The sequence below is a fragment of the Balaenoptera ricei genome, chromosome 12 (assembly GCF_028023285.1).
Source record: "Balaenoptera ricei isolate mBalRic1 chromosome 12, mBalRic1.hap2, whole genome shotgun sequence".
NCBI classification, from domain to species: domain Eukaryota; kingdom Metazoa; phylum Chordata; class Mammalia; order Artiodactyla; family Balaenopteridae; genus Balaenoptera; species Balaenoptera ricei.
The window spans coordinates 14,113,650-14,131,759 of NC_082650.1; the positions used below are offsets into that span (position 1 = coordinate 14,113,650).

The 18,110-nt window shown below is 40.6% G+C and overlaps 1 protein-coding gene and 1 pseudogene across 1 annotated transcript in view; one reads left to right on the forward strand and one right to left on the reverse strand.

Annotated features, from left to right (window-relative positions):
• The window catches only part of SYNE1 (spectrin repeat containing nuclear envelope protein 1), a 443,997-nt gene that overhangs the window by 57,955 nt on the left and 367,932 nt on the right, over positions 1 to 18,110 (forward strand). Inside the window, exon 2 of the mRNA XM_059940974.1 lies at positions 14,985 to 15,046. Coding sequence (XP_059796957.1) covers positions 14,985 to 15,046 — 62 coding nt within the window. The remainder of the gene's footprint in view (positions 1 to 14,984; positions 15,047 to 18,110) is intronic.
• LOC132376369 (importin-9-like) lies at positions 10,420 to 13,070 on the reverse strand (annotated as a pseudogene).

Genomic DNA, 18,110 nt, shown 5'->3' on the forward strand with positions numbered 1-18,110 from the left:
TGTGTGTGTGTGTGCGTATACTCTTTCTTCTGATATAATTCCTGTCTGGATCCCTGCTACAAAAAACTGATATTATATAGAGAAGATTTTAAAACAACTCAAGTGAAATATTTTTTTTCTTCCTATTTTATCTGAACCTGAAACTGATAGAAGTGAAATGAATACTACTGATTTATGCTCATGATTTTGGGAAACCTAAAACCATTTAGTGAAATGGTTATTCACTAAACCATTTATAGTGAAAGCCTGAATTGTGGAAGTTTGCTAGGAATGCTAAGATAAGATAAAAGCCAAATTTTAAAACAAATTTAGATGATTTACATTTAATTATTTTTAAGAGATGGTTTCTAAAAGTTAAGACATCAGTGTTATAAGCATTTATGATAGAGCTAAATATCTTCAAATTAGTGACCAAAATATTCTTGAAGCCTCAATCTCAAGTCAAAAATTTGTCATAGTCTATTATGGCTTATTTTGTTTTTTTTACTTCCAGTTTTATTATTTTTAAATTCTAATTTTAAAAGTACACTGACTTATATCTTTATGTGAATGTAATGGAATTCTTTCATCATATTTTTCATTTTGTTTTTAGACTTCTTATAAAATATGAGGATGACTCAAAATTTCTCCTCCGTACTGTTGTGTGTAGATTCTAGAGGGTGGTAGCCAGATGCACCCAACTTTGCTTCTGGAATCCTAACAATTTTTCCTCAGTGGTGACCCCCCAGAACATACTTAGGTAGCTGTGCCATTTTACTTACCTGGAAACAAATGTAGATACAGTAGCAAGTCTTATGCTGGTGTTTGGCTACCTGGAATATACTGTTAATAAATTCCTCTTGATATATGTTCTGGTGATTTCCAAAGTTTTATATAAAATGTACCATGCATTTTTATAGCTGATTGAAACTTGGAATCTGGTGTTTGGTTATATATAAAAACACCAAAATCTTACATTTTTATATATATTTACCAAAACATATGTTTCCTTTATCTAACAAATAACTTTTAGTTAGTTCTGATTGTTCTGAGTTTCCTTGAAATAATTCAGTTGAAATAGTGCACTTATTTAAATTTATACCAATTTAAAATATTGGGGGCTTCCCTGGTGGCGCAGTGGTTGAGAATCTGCCTGCCAATGCAGGGGACACGGGTTCGAGCCCTGGTCTGGGAAGATCCCACATGCCGCGGAGCAACTAGGCCCGTGAGCCACAACTACTGAGCCTGCGCGTCTGGAGCCTGTGCTCCGCAACAAGAGAGGCCGCGATAGTGAGAGGCTCGCGCGCCGCGATGAAGAGTGGCCCCCGCTCGCCACAACTAGAGGAAGCCCTCGCACAGAAACGAAGACCCAACACAGCCATAAATAAATAAATAAATAAATAATCCTTCCCTCTACTTAAAAAAAAAAAAAAAAAAAAAAAATATATATATATATATATGTAGGCGGTGGGGTGGAGAAAGTGAACAGAAACCTCTTTGCCTTTTCCCAAGGATATAATTAAAATAACCATATCAAGAAATTACAATAGCTTCTTTTTATATTGGGAGAGTCTTTGTTCTGCTTATTACCTCTTCCTAAGATTTCTCGTCATATTCCCTCCTTACCTCCCTTCCCATCTGTGCATATATGGAAGTCAGGTCTTCCTCTTTTCTAGACGTTTTTTTTTTTTTAACAGATTATTTTTAAAATTTATTTATTTATTTATTTATGGTTGTGTTGGGTCTTCGTTTCTGTGCGAGGGCTTTCTCTAGTTGCGGCGAGCGGGGGCCACTCTTCATCGCGGTGCGCGGGCCTCTCACTATCGCGGCCTCTTTTGTTGCGAAGCACAGGCTCCAGACGCGCAGGCTCAGTAGTTGTGGCTCACGGGCCTAGTTGCTCCGCGGCATGTGGGATCTTCCCAGACCAGGGCTCGAACCCGTGTCCCCTGCATTGGCAGGCAGATTCTCAACCACTGCGCCACCAGGGAAGCCCTTCTAGGCGTTCTAAACTCATTTACTTTCCGGTGATTTGAGATGTGGCTGGTTTAAGAAGATTGCGAGTAATGAATCTGTGGAAAACTGGGAAATATTAAGTCACACCTAAAAACACTCAAATTAAAATGTTTTCTTAGAACATTGCTGGTGAAAGAAAACACATTTTGGGCCCAGATTCTGCCTACATGCCACTACTTGGCAACTCTTTCTTTCTTTTTTTTTTAAATTGAAGTATAGTTGATTTACAATGTTCTGTTAGTTTCAGGTGTACAGAAAACTGATTTATATATATATATATATATTCTTATATATTATATAGATTATTTTCCCTTATAGCTTATTAGAAAATATTGAGTATAGTTCCCTGCGCTATATAGTAGGTCCTTGTTTGTTATCTATTTTATATATATAGTGTGTAATTTTAATCCCAAACTCCTAATTTCTCCACACACCGCCCCCCCCTTTCCCCTTTGGTGACCATAAGTTTGTTTTCTACATCTGGGGGTCTATTTCTGTTTTGGATATAAGTTCGTTTGTATCATTTGTTTAGATTCCACATGTAAGTGATATCATATGGTATTTGTCTTTGTCTGACTTACTTCACTTAGTATGATGATCACTGGGTCCTTCCATGTTGCTGCAAATGGCATTATTTCATTCTTTGTTTTGGCTGAGTAATATTCCATTGTACCACATCTTCTTTATCCGTTCATCTGGCTCCTGACCAATGGTGTTTCAGAGCTGGGAGAGAGGCATCATCTGTGGGAGAAGGACTCAGACAGGATAGATGGTGACATGGGGCCAGACACAGGGCAGGACTAGATAGTGGTTGCCAGAGTTGTCTGGTTGGAGAAGTAGAAAAGGTACCTAGGCAGGCAGGCCTAGAAGGGAGAAAGGCAGAACCAAGTTTGGTTGGTTGACTAGAGAAAGCATATGAATCAGTGAGCAACCATTCAATCTGGTAGAAAAACAGACGTCTGACACATTTTGGAGAACTCCATGTAATTGGCAGTCTCGTGAGAGGTGTGGCCCTTTCCCTTTCTTTGCACTGTCCTCTTTGTTGCCACACTTCTAATTCAGTCCTCAGAAAAGTGCAACAGTGGGCCTTGGAAACAGTGTTCGTTTAGAAATAAATGGAGAAAGCAACATCTCATGGTGATAAAGGGTTTGACTCTGGTGTTGAACAGATAATGAAAGCAAATGTTGCCTCCCTCTGTATTCAGTATGTCATACGTGTACGTCTCACAGCTGAGCCCCTCCCCAGGATGTGTCCTCAGCCCAGGGGATTTGCCTCATCTGAGGTATGCCTCTCGATAGGGCAGCCCATATCCTGCCAGTGGGTACAAGGTCCTTGCCCCTTATTTCCATTTAGGACCTCTCTGAAGGACCACCCCAGCTAATTGCATCTCAGGTCAGCATCTCTCTCTCTAAAATTCTGCTTCCCTCATGCCCTTAAAAGTGTTGGTTTTGAGAGCATATCCCCCAAAACACTTCTTACTGACAAAATTCCTTCTAGAGTCTTCTTCTCTGTTAGCTTGACCTTGACGATTGATCATACCAATGCAGATACAAATATAGAGATGGGGAAGGGAAATCATTTATATGTGAGCCAGCTTCCACGAACTTCTGGTTGAATTCTGTTTCTGTTGAGGGTGCCACAACAGGGACGAGGTGGGCCCAGAAGAAGGGATGGAAAAAGTTGGAGAATTGAAGACAGGAGGTCAAGGTGTCACTGGGGAGGAGAGGTCCTCATAGCTTGTAGCTCAGGAAGCTGGTGGAACATACACGACCTAGCTCAGTTGTCCTCACTTTTTCTTTACCGTTTGCCTTTTTATGTAACTTATTAGGAAAAATTTTAGATATAGAAGCAGAATTTTCCCATTAGTTCCCATCCTTGCAAACTGTAGGGACTGGCTTTTATTTTTTTTCCACATTCATGTTGCCTTTAATTTCCTCCACTGTGGTCTTTTTCTTTTTTTTTTTTTTTAATTAATTTATTTATTTTTGGCTGTGTTGGGTCTTCGTTTCTGTGCGAGGGCTTTCTCTAGTTGCGGCGAGCGGGGGCCACTCTTCATCGCGGTGCGCGGGCCTCTCACTATCGCGGCCTCTCTTGTTGCGGAGCACAGGCTCCAGACGCGCAGGCTCAGCAGCCGTGGCTCACGGGTTTAGTTGCTCCGCGGCATGTGGGATCTTCCCAGACCAGGGCTCGAACCCGCGTCGCCTGCATTGGCAGGCAGACTCCCAACCACTGCGCCACCAGGGAAGCCCTCTTTCTTTTTTTTTTTTTTTTTAATAATCCTCTCACATATGCCAGGCCACTGTTTTTACTTTGCACTGCATACACAGAACTTGGGCTGTGATGTGCTTCTTTTTGATTCCTGTTCTCCCTATTGGACTGTAAGGAACCACACCCATCCTCTCCAGTTGCATCCATAGCTGGTCAGAAGTGGGTGCTGGCATACAGGAGGGGCACAATGACATTTATTAAATACATGAATCAAACAATCAGAGAATGGATCAAAATTAGAATAGGAGTAAGACTTCCTAAATTCTGGCCATGGTTCTGTAACTTCCTGGACTTCATTTCAGTTTCTAGATTTCTGGCATATTTCTTAACCCCACCATGCTTCATTTCCTTATTTCCATCTGGGCTAATGGTACCTCCTCTGTCTGCTCACCCAGGCTACTTGTGTGAATCAAATGAGAAGTATACACGGAAACGAGAGTAAATTCAAGTGTTGTAAAAATATAAGGTATTTTTATGAATTCACCACGTGATTATTTTCTTTTGCAGTGTTTATACCCACACATAGAGGAAGAAAAAAGTGACAGAAAAAAACTACCAAAGTTCCGGAGAAACTATTCAAATTTATTGTCTTTATTTAGAGCTAGAAGATAATTGAAGGAAGCCACCGTATGAATGCCTATAATGAACTCTGCTGCTTTCACTCTCATTATATTTATTGCTTATCTTCTCTTTATTATGATTATTACTCCTCTGTAGGGCACATGTCTATCATTGTTTTTCTATATTGTAAACACAATCCTTTATGCAGAAGTCTAAGCTTTGTTTTCAAATTCAGGATCGTTTGGACTTTAGAAATATAATATGGTGGGCCTGCCACATGGTATGTATCACCCCCAGTCAGAGACTGTGTCTTTGTAATCAGACACATTACTATTTCTGCAAAGAAAAGTATGCATTTTAACGTTAAGTGGGGTAAAGAAAGATTATAAACAGGATCTTCTCAATTTAGGTGAGTTTTTTTTTTCACCAAATGATTTTTACTAAAAATGTATGAAATTGAGGCCTATTTAAAGATTCAAGGCTGATGTATGTATTACCTTCTCTCTCCCACACCCCCATACATGCCTAATTAAAATTCCTCATGGTAAGAAAGCATTTCCTCCGTCATTGTTTCCCTAGAGACTAACCCACTGCCTGGAACCTTGTCTGATCTATGTGTCCTTAGAAAACCACCCATATTTAACTGCCTCCCAAACAAATATATGAAAATTCTCTAAATATTTAAATTTTCTTGTAATTTGCTGACTGACATATGCTATTTGCTTTTCCTTGCCTAACAGTGATAAAATTAAAATGTTATAATGAATGGTTCAGACTATATTTTTAACTAACAATAGCCAACTGAAGATGAAAGACTATCTTTTGTTTTGTACATTTCCGAAAAAAAAAAAATTTAGAAGGTTTAGAATAGTTAAATAAACCAAACACATTATCAGGATATACACACCCTCTCCCCTCCCACCCACTCCCTATCATGTAAGACCAAATTTTCCAGATTTAAATGACAGTATCTCAGACATCATAGGATATTTTATTCATATTGGAAAAATCATGTCATCTTTCAGCAAATGTCCTTGACTTACTGCATTTTGACCCTTCTTAAATAAATATATCTCGGGTAAATTTTTGTCTAAATAAATATACAAACAGTGGGAATAACCCAATATGATAGTGATGTTTTGGAGTAGTTAATTGGGCAATAATAATTCGATTGAAACAGATATAAATTTTAAAAATGTTCATACCACTTCATTCCCATTGTTACACATAGATACAAAGGACATAGTTCAGGCCAGTGATTCTCAACTGGGATGATTCTTCCCCGGCAGAGTTTTGACAATGTCTGGAGACATTTATGATAGTCGTAACTTGTTGGGTGGGGAGAGAGAGGCGTGCTCCTGGCAGCTCATGGGTAAAGGCAAGGGACGCTGCTAAATGTCCTGTAATGCACGGGGCAGCCTCTCATAACGAATAATTATCCTGCCCAAACTGTCAAGAGGGTTGAGGTTGAGAAATTTCTAATTTAGGAACTGAGATAATTATATTCTTCTCATCCCTTGTGCCTTAGATTTAAAGTGAGATGGTACTAAGTTTTGCAAATGTAACTTTAATGAAACTGGGCTCTTTTTATCTAGTCACTGGTTTTACATACAAAAGAAATACAACTCCACTTCCAAAAATCTCAGAAGCACTATGTCTTTACTGACATGTGCTTGAAAAAAACTGAAGCAGTGATTAGAGCACTCAGTATAGGCAAAAATCCTTAAAAATTCCCTTTTCTCAACTTTTTCCTCAATCTCACTCTTCCACTGGCTCTTGATCTTCTCCCCTCCTTTCCTTCTCTGTCCTCTCCCATTAGTCTATGCTGAACTTGTGCAGAGTAACTTCGGATGCCCTTGTTCCTTGCCACTTTTCTCTCCATTGCTCATCTCGTCAGAACACCAAAGACCCGGAAGGTAGACCCAATCAAGCAAGCCTAGAATCTTTCTTTTATAGAAGACAGAATGAAGAAGGGGTGTGTGTGTGTGTGTGTGTGCATGCGTGCACACGCACATGTGTGTATCTGTCACACAAGTAAATGCCTTTGTTTAGTTAGCCTTTGCTGTGTAACAAACCACTTCAAAACTTTGTAGCTAAAACAATCATAATTCATTTCTCATAACCTGTGGGTTGGCTGGTTAGTTCATAGTTAAAGATGGATGGTTTTCTGAGGAACACATATAAAAGGCAATGTGCCAGGCAATGGGTTCATTTCTAGGGATAAAATGATGGGGAAAATGCTCTTTTCCTGGAGGAATTTGTAATCAGGTATGTATGGGGATGTGGGAGAGGGGAGTAACAGATGCATCGACTCCGAAGCCTTAGATGAGTCTCAGTTTGCTGGCTTCATCTGGTTTGTGTTCATCTGCAGGGTTGGCCAAACTAGAAGGTTCAAGATGACCTCACCCACGTGTTTGGCAGTTGGTTCTGGCTATTGGATAGGGCATCTCAATTCTTCTCCACATGGACCCTCCTCCTCCAATATAGACTGCTTTCCTTGCTTGGTGAATTTAGGACAGGGATCCAAGACAGCTAAAATAGAAACTGTAAGAGTTCGTAAGGCCTAGAAGCAGATGATATAAAGTCATTTCTGCTGCATTATTGATCAAAGCAAATACAATGCAAGATCAAATTCAAGGAGAGGGGAAATCAATTCTGCCCTTGAGGGGAGGAAGAACAAAGTCACATTGCAAAGGAGAATGCCTACTGGGACTGGAGGATTTTTTGTCCATAATTTAATATCTGTCCTCTGATCACTATGCTTTATATTCTTTCTACATCAAAATACACTCATGCCCTCCCAAGACATCAAAAGTCTCATCCAATTATGTTATCAAGCTCCAACTCCAGTCTCGTGTGATCTGCATCTGGTCCAGATACAGAGGAGGCCCCTTGGGTGTAATTTCTGTCAGTCCCCAGACCTGGAAACTAAAAAGAGAAGTTACTGCTCCCCATTCATCCAACATGCAGTGATGAGACGGGGAAGGACCATTGCAATGGATGCTTCTGTCCGAAGAAGGGAAGAATGGAAAGGAGATGGAAATCGTGTTCTGAAGTCATTCTGAAGTCCAGCCTGGCACACGTGGCCCCCTCCTTTAATTCAAGGGCAAGGGTCATTCCCTGTCTTTTTGATAAGAAGTGGCTCATGTTTGTGGCTGATAGTCTTCTTAGCCATATAAAGCTGTGGTTCGAAAGTCTTCTCTTCATTTTGAACTCTCCTGTCCCTTAAGTGCAGACCGGTGGCATTTTTGCTTCACAGATTTGTTGGCTTCGTAAAAATCTGCTTGGAGTTCATTCTGTGGCCCCCAAAACCCAAAGTCTGAAATAAAACGTTGGAGCACACGTGAGGCTGCAGTGGGCAGTGCCCTTAAGATTCTTAGAAGCTGGTTTGTCTGGTTGAGAACATCAACCAAACACTGAAAAAAAAAAATAAATAAATAAAAAAATAAACAAACAAACAAAAAACAAACCAAACACTGCCTTAAATCTTTCTGAGTTCTTAACAATGGTTCTTACGGTCACAGTCTTGATTGATTGTTGTCCTGAAGCTATTTTTTACTTTGCAAATCTTTTCCCAGGAGAGACTGACAATGACAAACCATTATTTTTTCTGACGCGCCCTATCAAAGGTCTCCTATGTTTCCTCTAAATTCTGTTTGCAAACTAAATAGTTCCTTCTTTGGTTCATCTCCCTTTCTTCCAGTACCTTATAATGTGCAGCTGAAAGAAGCCGGTTGACAGCTTTCTGCAGGGAAATCTCCCTAGCCAGTTGCAAAAGTGCAAGTTACTACCAATGACAGAACATATAACGCATAAAATATGTGTAGCTCTCCTTCCGGCCCCAGCTAGTAGTTTCCTCACTGTTCTTTCAGCCTCTGCTAACAGTCTTCTTTGTGTCCTTCAGCCTCCTTCCCCATCTGATCCCAAGGCCACCTGGGTTTTTTTCTGGTCATTACTTGAAAGTTAAAAGTACATGTTTAATGTGCATTGGAAATAATGGCGCTCTTTAAATTTTATGGATATATCCAAATTTTCTCTAAATTTAAAGGCTTTGTTGTTTGTTTTATTCATTTATTCATTCAACAGGATTTATTTGTAACATTTGTAGGCATTGGGAACAAAGTTACTGTCCTCATGGGGTTTTTTTTTTTTTTAATTTATTTAATTTAATTTATTTATTTTTGGCTGCGTTGGGTCTTTGTTGCCGCGCACAGGCTTTCTCTAGTTGCGGCGAGCGGGGGTACTCTTCGTTGCGGTGCGCAGGCTTCTCATTGTGGTGGCTTCTCTTGTTGCAGAGCATGGGCTCTAGGCGCGTGGGCTTCAGTAGTTGTGGCACGTGGGCTCAGTAGTTGTGGCTCATGGGCTCTAGAGCGCAGGCTCGGTAGTTGTGGCGCACAGGCTCAGTTGCTCCGCGGCATGTGGAATCTTCCCGGACCAGGGCTTGAACCCTTGTCCCTGGCATTAGCAAGCTGATTCCCAACCACAGCGCCACCAGGGAAGCCCCCTCATGGGGTTTAGCTTCTAGTAGGCAGTCCAGGATTCTGAGCCAAAACTCAGGAGAAGTCAGCTCCAGCTCTGCCTCTCTAGAACTTAATATTTAGACTTTAGCCAAAAGGTCCTTTTTTAGAAAGCTGAAATTATGTTTCTTTGAGCATTACCTTTCAAAGGGTGAGGAATTGAAATGGTATCTTGTTCATCTCTGATCCTCACAACATCTAGTTTACAGCCAACAGTTGACACACAGTAGATGTTGGTGGGAAGAGCAGAATTCACCCTTTCCTTGAAAGGTGTTACATTGGCCCCTCTCTCTGGTCTTCATCTCTTTATATCTCTAATTAAGTCCTTCATTCCTGGGATAAACCCCACTTGATCATGGTGTATGATCCTTTTAATGTGCTCTTGGATTCTGTTTGCTAGTATTTTGTTGAGGATTTTTGCATCTATGTTCATCAGTGATATTGGCCTGTAGTTTTCTTTTTTTGTGACATCTTTGTCTGGTTTTGGTATCAGGGTGATGGTGGCCTCGTAGAATGAGTTTGGGAGTGTTCCTCCCTCTGCTATATTTTGGAAGAGTTTGAGAAGGATGGGTGTTAGCTCTTTTCTAAATGTTTGATAGAATCCGCCTGTGAAGCCATCTGGTCCTGGGCTTTTGTTTGTTGGAAGATTTTTAATCACAGTCTCAATTTCAGGGCTTGTGATTTGTCTGTTCATATTTTCTATTTCTTCCTGGTTCAGTCTTGGAAGGTTATACTTTTCTAAGAATTTGTCCATTTCTTCCAGGTTGTCCATTTTATTGGCATATAGTTGTTTGTAGTAGTCTCTCATGATCCTTTGTGTTTCTGCAGTGTCACTTGTTACTTCTCCTTTTTCATTTCTAATTCTGTTGATTTGAGTCTACTCCCTTTTTTTCCTGATGAGTCTGGCTAATGGTTTATCAATTTTGTCTATCTTCTCAAAGAACCAGCTTTTGCTTTTATTGATCTTTGCTGTTGTTTCCTTCATTCTTTTTCATTTATTTCTGATCTGATCTTTATGATTTCTTTCCTTCTGCTAACTTTGTTGCAAAACGGTGTGTGGCAGGCAGGAGGAGGCCCTTTTCAAACACCAATGGTCTGCAGAACCTGCCTCTCATTACTGTTGAGGTGGCCTGAGAACACCATGTAGCGGGGCTGCTGAGCGAACTGGCAGAGGAAGTGTGTGAGGTACGCCTGCAGATCCATCTGTTAGGGAGGGTCCTTCAGGGAGTCAGGGTCGTCTTCCTCATCGTCCTCGTAGTAATCCTCTTCGTATTTACGTGTGGCGAGAATATCAGACGAGAGTTAAGCCATCCTCCTCCTCGTCATCGTCCTCCTCCTGGTCCTCCCACATGTCACTGGAGTCACCTTGGCTCCACTGTGCAGGGGCGGCCTGGCGGGTGGCATTGGCCTCCATGACGCTGGACAGCTCGTTGATGATCAGCTTCAGGATCTTGACCAGCAGAGGAATGTTGGTCCAGCGCTCAGGGTTCTTGGCCGACTTGGAGCGGGTGCGGGTGCCCTCGTCCAGGCCGTAGATCTCCTCCCCCTTCACGCGGATGTCCTGTAGCCGCTTGTCATCCGTGTTGATGCCGTGCTGGAGCAGCTTACACAGCGCCACAGAGCTGACTTTGCCCTCGTACTGCCCGTAGGACAGGTGCTGCCGGCTGGTCCACTCGGCCATCGCGAACTCCAGGGCGGGCTTGCCTCTGGGCCCCAGGAGGTTGCACAGGAACTCTAGGAGGGGCTCCAGCTGAGTGTGCACCGGGTGGGCGAACACCATGATCAGGGACTGCATGCCGCTGAGCGTCTCTGCCTGCTGCGTCTAGCTGAGGATGGCATGGAAAATCTGGTCCAGGCTCTCCGCCGGCTCCCACCCCGCCTTGGAGATGAGGGTGGACACGAGGCGGCCCGCGAAGGCGGTGGTGAACTCGGAGGTGCGGGGGCCCAGGAGCTGGCTCGCCACCTGCGTCACACACCACAGCCCATTGTAGCCATGCAAAATCAAACCGCAGTGAGCTGTCACCTCACACCGGTCAGCATGGCCGTCATCAAAAATCTACAAACAATACGTGCTGCAGAGGGTGTGGAGAAAAGGGAACCCTCCTGCACTGTTGGTGGGAATGTAAATTGATACAGCCACTATGGAGAACAGTATGGAGGTTCCTTAAAAAACTAAAAATAGAACTACCATATAACCCAGCAATCCCACTACTGGGCATATACCCTGAAAAAACCATAATTCAAAAAGATACATATACCACAATGTTCATTGCAGCACTGTTTACAATAGCCAGGTCATGGAAGCAACCTAAATGTCCATCAACAGATGAATGGATAAAGAAGATGTGGCACATATATACAATGGAATATTACTCAGCCATAAAAAGGAACAAAATTGAGTTATTTGTAATGAGGTGGATGGACCTAGAATCTGTCATACAGAGTGAAGTAAGTCAGAAAGAGAAAAATACCATATGCTAACGCACATATACGGAATCTAAAAAAACAGTACTGATGAACCTAGTGGCAGGGCAGGAATAAAGATGCAGATGTAGAGAATGGACTTGAGGACACGGGGAGGGGGAAGGGTAAGCTGGGACGAAGTGAGAGAGTAGCATTGACATATATACACTACCAAATGTAAAATGGATGGCTAGTGGGAAGCTGCTGCATAGCACAGGGAGATCAGCTCGGTGCTTTGTGACGACCTGGAGGGGTGGGATAGGGAGGGTGGGAGGGAGGCTCAAGAGGGAGGGGATATGGGGACATATGTATACATACAGCTGATTCACTTTGTTGTACAGCAGAAACTAACACAACAAGGTAAAGCAATTATACTCCAATAAAGATACATATTAAAAAAATAAAGCCTTCCTGAAGCCAACGTTTTTTTCTTTGTATATTCGTTTTCCCTTATTGCATAACAAATTACCAAACTTAGCAGTTTAAAACAACGTCCTTTATTATCTCCAAATATTTGTGGGTCAGGAGTCCATGCATCTACCTATGCCCTCTGCTCAGGGTCTCACAAGTCCATGATCAAGGTGTCAGCTGGGCAGCATTCTCATCCGGAGGCTGAAAGAGGGAAGAATCTACTTTTGAACTTATTCAGGTTGTTAGCAGAATTCATTTCCTTGTGTATGACGGAGCTTCTTCCTGGCTCTTGACTGGAGGCTGCCCCCCTACTTCCAGAGGCAGCCTGCAGTTCTCTGCTCCGGGGCCCTCTCCATGGACTTTTCACAGTTTGGCTGTTTGCTTCTTTAAGCCAGCAGGAGAATCTGTCACTCCAGTCAGCTCAGAAGGAATCTTACATAAAGTAACATGTTCATGGGTGTGGCATCACATCACCCTTGCTGTGTTCTGTTGATTAGAAGCAATTCACAAGTTCTGGTTGCAGTTGCCCACACAAAGGTGTGGACTCCAGGAGGTGGGAATTTGGGGAGGTTACCCTATTATAGTGTGTTCACCACGCTACTCATCTGGTGAAATTACTGTACTGCCTCTGTCTTGTTGCATTACTCTATAGCCCTCCACTACACATGTGCCCTTTCTTGTCTCTCTCGACCTCTAAATATTTACCTTTATTATAATTTTTTGACTTTGCTACTTTTTTCTTCCAGTTTTATTGAGGCATAATTGACATTCAGCACTGTATAAGTTTAAGGTGTACAGCATAGTGATTTGACTTACATACATCGTGAAATGACCATCACAAACAGTTTAGTGAACATCCCTCATCTCTGTAGACACAAAATTAAAGAAATAGAAAAAAATTGTTTTCCTTGTGATGAGAACTCTTAGGATTTACTCTCTTAACCATTTTCATATATAACATACAGCAGCGTTAATTGTATTTATCATGTTGTATATTAAATCCCTAATACTTATTTCTCTTGTGACTGGAAGTTCGCACCTTTTGACCATCTTCATCCAGTTCCCCCTCCCCCCATCCCACCTCTGCTAACAGTAAGTCTCATCTCTTTTTCTGCGACTTTGTCTGTTTTTGAAGTGTAATTGACCTAAACACTGTGTTAGTTCCTGTTACACAACACAGTGATCCACTACTTCTATGCGTTTCAAAATGATCACCATAAGACTAGTTATCATCTGTCATCCTACAAAGATATTACATAGTTATTAACTATAGTCCCCAAACTGTACATTTGATACCTGTGACTCATTTTGTAACTGGAAGTTTGTACCTCTTAATCTCCCTCACCTACTTCTCTCCTCCCCTCAAACCCTCCCAGCAACTGCCTGTTTGTTCTCTGTATCTATGACTCTGTTTCTCTTTTTTATGTTTGTTCATTTTTTTTTGTTTTTTTGGATTTCACATGTAAGTGAAATCATACAGTATTTGTCTTTTTCTTTCTGACTGATTTCACTTAGCATAATACCCTCTAGGTCCATCCATGTTGTTGCAAATGGCAAGCTTTCACTTGTTTTTTTAATGGCTGAGTAATATTCCATTTCATATATATGTATGTGTGTATATATATATATATATTATATATATATATATACACATACATACACACCACATCATGTCCTTTGTTCTTTATCCATTGATCTGTTGATGGGCACTTAGATTGCTTCCATATCTTCTTGGCTATTGTAAATAGCGCTGCAGTGAACATGGGGATGCATATATCTTTTCTAATTAGTGTTTTTGTTTTCTAAATACCCCAGAGTGGAGTTTCTGGATCATATGGTAGCTCTATTTTTAAATTTTTTGAGGAATCTCTATATTGTTTTCCACAGTGGCTGCACCAGTTTACATTCCCTCCAATAGTGCATAAGGGTTTCCTTTTCTCTACATCCTTGTTATTTTCTCCAGCGCTTGTTACTTGTTGTCTTTTTTGATAATAGCCATCTAATAAGTGTGAGGTGATATCTCATTGTGGTTTGATTTGCATTTCCCTGATGATTAGTGATGCTGAACATCTTTTCATATACCTATTGGCCATGTGCATGTTTTCTTTGGAAAAATGTCTATTCAGATCCTCTGCCCATTTTTCAATTGGGTTGTTATTTTTTTTGATGTTGAGTTACATGAGTTCTTTGTATGTTTTGGATATTAACCTCTTATCAGGTACATCTTTTGCAAATATCTACTCCCATTCAGTAGGCAGCCTTTTCATTTTGCTGATAGTTTCCTTTACTGTGCAAAAGCTTTTTAGTTTGATGTGTATTACTAAGACCGATGTCAAAGAGCATACTGCCTATGTTGTCTTCTAGATATTTACCTTTAGATGTATCATGGTAGAGACTGTGTACTCTTCATCTCTCTGCATCCCTTTGCACCAAGCATAAAACTTGGCACTTAGTTGGTCTCAAGTGAACTTTTAAAAAAACAGATTTATTGAGGTTTAATTATTCAGTGAACTTTCAATAAATGAATGAAGATAAACATAGGGCTAACATATTGCAAATTTTAAAGCATTTGCTGATAATTTTTAAATAAATAATTGACTTGCCTAATATATTTGAAGTTTTACTGGCTCTTCCTTCAAGACAATAATTGGTAACATGAATCATAAGATAAAATAATATAATAATCATTTCTAGAGTTGTGTAACTATGAATTTTTTTCATGATACAACTTCATGACATGTTATCTAACCAGATAATTTTTTTTCTTCTAGATGAGCAAGAGATAGTACAAAAACGTACTTTTACAAAATGGATCAACTCTCATCTGGCCAAGGTAAAGGAAACTACCCAGAGTTCTATGTTTACTTAGTTTGAGCCAATACATCATTAAATGCACAGTTTAACGTAATGCTGCTGTGGCTATTGTCACTATAACTAGTCAATAATGTTGGCACCTATCAGTTTAATTGTGGCATCTGCTAACATTTTTTCAAAGAAAATTAACAGATAACCAGAGTCGAAAGCAGTTACTTCATGTCAATTCCATGAATCTTGATGAAATATTTCATTCAGTTGTTTCTTCTGTACTGATGTGTCTCATATCAGAAGGAGAATTCATGCTGGATTTTTGTTTGTGTTTGTTTCTATTTGGAGCAGAAAAAAGCAATGAGTAGTCTGCCCTGAGCAAAGAATTTTATCTAAGGAGATAGTGTCTGGGCTCCCCTCTCAGGTGCTCTTAGAGAAAAGTAACCATAGTGGCAGGACACTACAAAGGCTAATCAGTCTGAGATTATCCATACTGACCTTAGATTGTATCAGGTGACTGGGTATCCATACATTGTAATGACTTTGAACATAAATACTAACATAAAACAAATTTCCATGTAGCTACATTACAAAAAAATTAATCTCTTATAATGCTGATGAAAAAATATGTGAACCAGAAAACATTGCATTTGTAAAAATAAACGCAGATGACAGGACAATTGTCTGCATTCAGTTAGAGGATCTTTGCCGAGAGCAGTGCCTAAAGTGTGCAAGGCATAATCCTACGAGCAGTTTTTGACTGGGGACTCCTCCAAAGCCTCTTTTCATAGTTCAGAAGCAAACAAAGCATGGCAACTTACTTCAGTCCCATTGTACAAATTGACTGCTTACTGTGTGTCTATGATAGGCTTTGGAGACAGGAAAAAAGCTAGTAAGACACTTTCCCAGGCCTTGGGAAGCTCAAAATCCAGCAAAAACAGAAGACTAGATTAATGTGTCTAGGGCTTCCCTGGTGGCGCAGTGGTTGAGAATCCGCCTGCCAATGCAGGGGACACACGTTCGATCCCTGGTCCGGGAAAATCCCACATGCCGTGGAAGAACTAAGCCCATGCACCACAACTACTGAGCCTGTGTGCTGCCACTACTGAAGCCCGCGCGCCTAGAGCCCGTGCTCCGCAACAACAGAAGCCACCACAGCGAGAAGCCTGCGCACTGCAACGAAGAGTAGCCCCCGCTCGCTACAACTAGAGAAAGCCCACGCGCAGCAACGAAGACCCAACACAGCCGGAAAAAAAAAAAAAAAAAAAAAGCTTAAAAAAAAAAAGAATAATGTGTCTAGATACAGGATAAAATGGGATTATCTTTCCTATAATCTCTCCAAAAGCCACTTGGTAAAATGGGAATTTTCTGGCCCAGTGGCTGCACCCAGAATCTGCCCGGTGACAAGGCACTGAATGCTCTTGGGGCTCATTTTCTCAAGCTTTGGCTGGTGCCATCTGGCCCCAGCCACTACTTATACTCCAGAATTGTCATCATTTGAGGACAGTTCTTTTTTTTCCAAAATGAAAATAGTTATTGTTTTTTCATATCATAAAAAGGTTACATGCTAATTGTAAATCATTTTGATAATAAACTTCTTAGAAAGTTTAATGAAAATAAAAATCACCTTAAATTCCACAATCCTGATATAACCATCACTGACATATTGATCACCATTTTTCTACATGCTGGCATACACAATTTCACATAAGTGGTTATAGACGATACTATTCTGAATGCCTCTATTCACTCAGCACATCTGCACGTCTTCCCATGTGACTAGATACAGAGCCACATAATCATTTTAATGGCTGAATAATACTTTGTCATTATAAATATAATAAAATTATTTATAAATTATACGTCATGATTAGCCAGTTGTCTATCAATGGTTATATAATTAGTTTCCAGTTGGTTAATATTATATAAAATATCACAGTGAAAGTCCTTGGGCATATATATCTGTACATTTGTGTGATTATTTTTCTTAGGATAAATTTCTAGAAGTGGGTGGATAGTCCACAAGTATACATGTTTATAACTTTAATATATACCAAGAGCTTATGAGAATGCCCATTTCCTTATACTATTAATCCTCTTTAACAGTATTTTCCAATCTGGTGAAAATAGTTTATGGTTATTTTTATATTTTTTAATAGGGTTGAGTATCTTTGCAGAAGATTTTAAAGCAGAATTCCTGGGACACACTTATCTGTGTTCTGAATTCTTAAAAAGAAGCAAAAATTGGAATGTGTGCCATGGCACATGGTATACAAAGGGCCTTTGTGGAAGGATTATATGCCAAGAATTTGTTTTCTAATCTGTTTTTAATCACCATTTTATCATTGTTTCAAGTTACTTTACATATTTATGTGATAACTGGGTATTGGAAGGGGCTCTACCAGTGTGTACCCTTTTATGTTCTTTTTTTTTTTAGTCCTGCTTTGTGACCTCACTCCTGCTATTTCCCGTCTAAATATCTAAGTCCTACCCTTAATGTGTAGCACATACCTCTCTCATTCATGAAGTCATTTCTGACCACGTGTGAAACGCCGAGCAAATGCTCCAGAAGGTTAGCAGTTTCCCCTGCACTCCTCCCCCAGCCTTCTCTGCTGTTCCTGCCTCGGGTTTGGTAGAATCAGAATCTCAGCACTTCTCCAGAACCTGCAGCACAGGTGGAAAAGTTCAGCATGTCTTCTTTTTTTTTAATGTGCTCAGAGTATTTTAATTTAAAAATATGCTAGAGATTAGAGATTTCATGTATTTTGTGTATGTGTGGTCTGTGGGTCTATGAGTATTTGCCTATGCTAGTAGAAGATAGCTAGTTTCTTTTTTTTTTTTTAAGTATTTTATTTATTTACTTATTTGGCTGCGTCCAGTCTTAGTTGCGGCGCGTGGGATCTTCGTTGCGGCATGCGGGATCTTTCATTGCAGCGCGTGGGCTCTCTGTTGTGGCGTGTGAGCTCTTTGTTGTGGCGTGTGAGCTTAGTTGCCCCACAGCATGTGGGATCTTAGTTTCCAGACCAGGGATTGAACCCACGTCCCCTGCATTGGAAGGTGGATTCTTAACCACTGGACCACCAGGGAAGTCC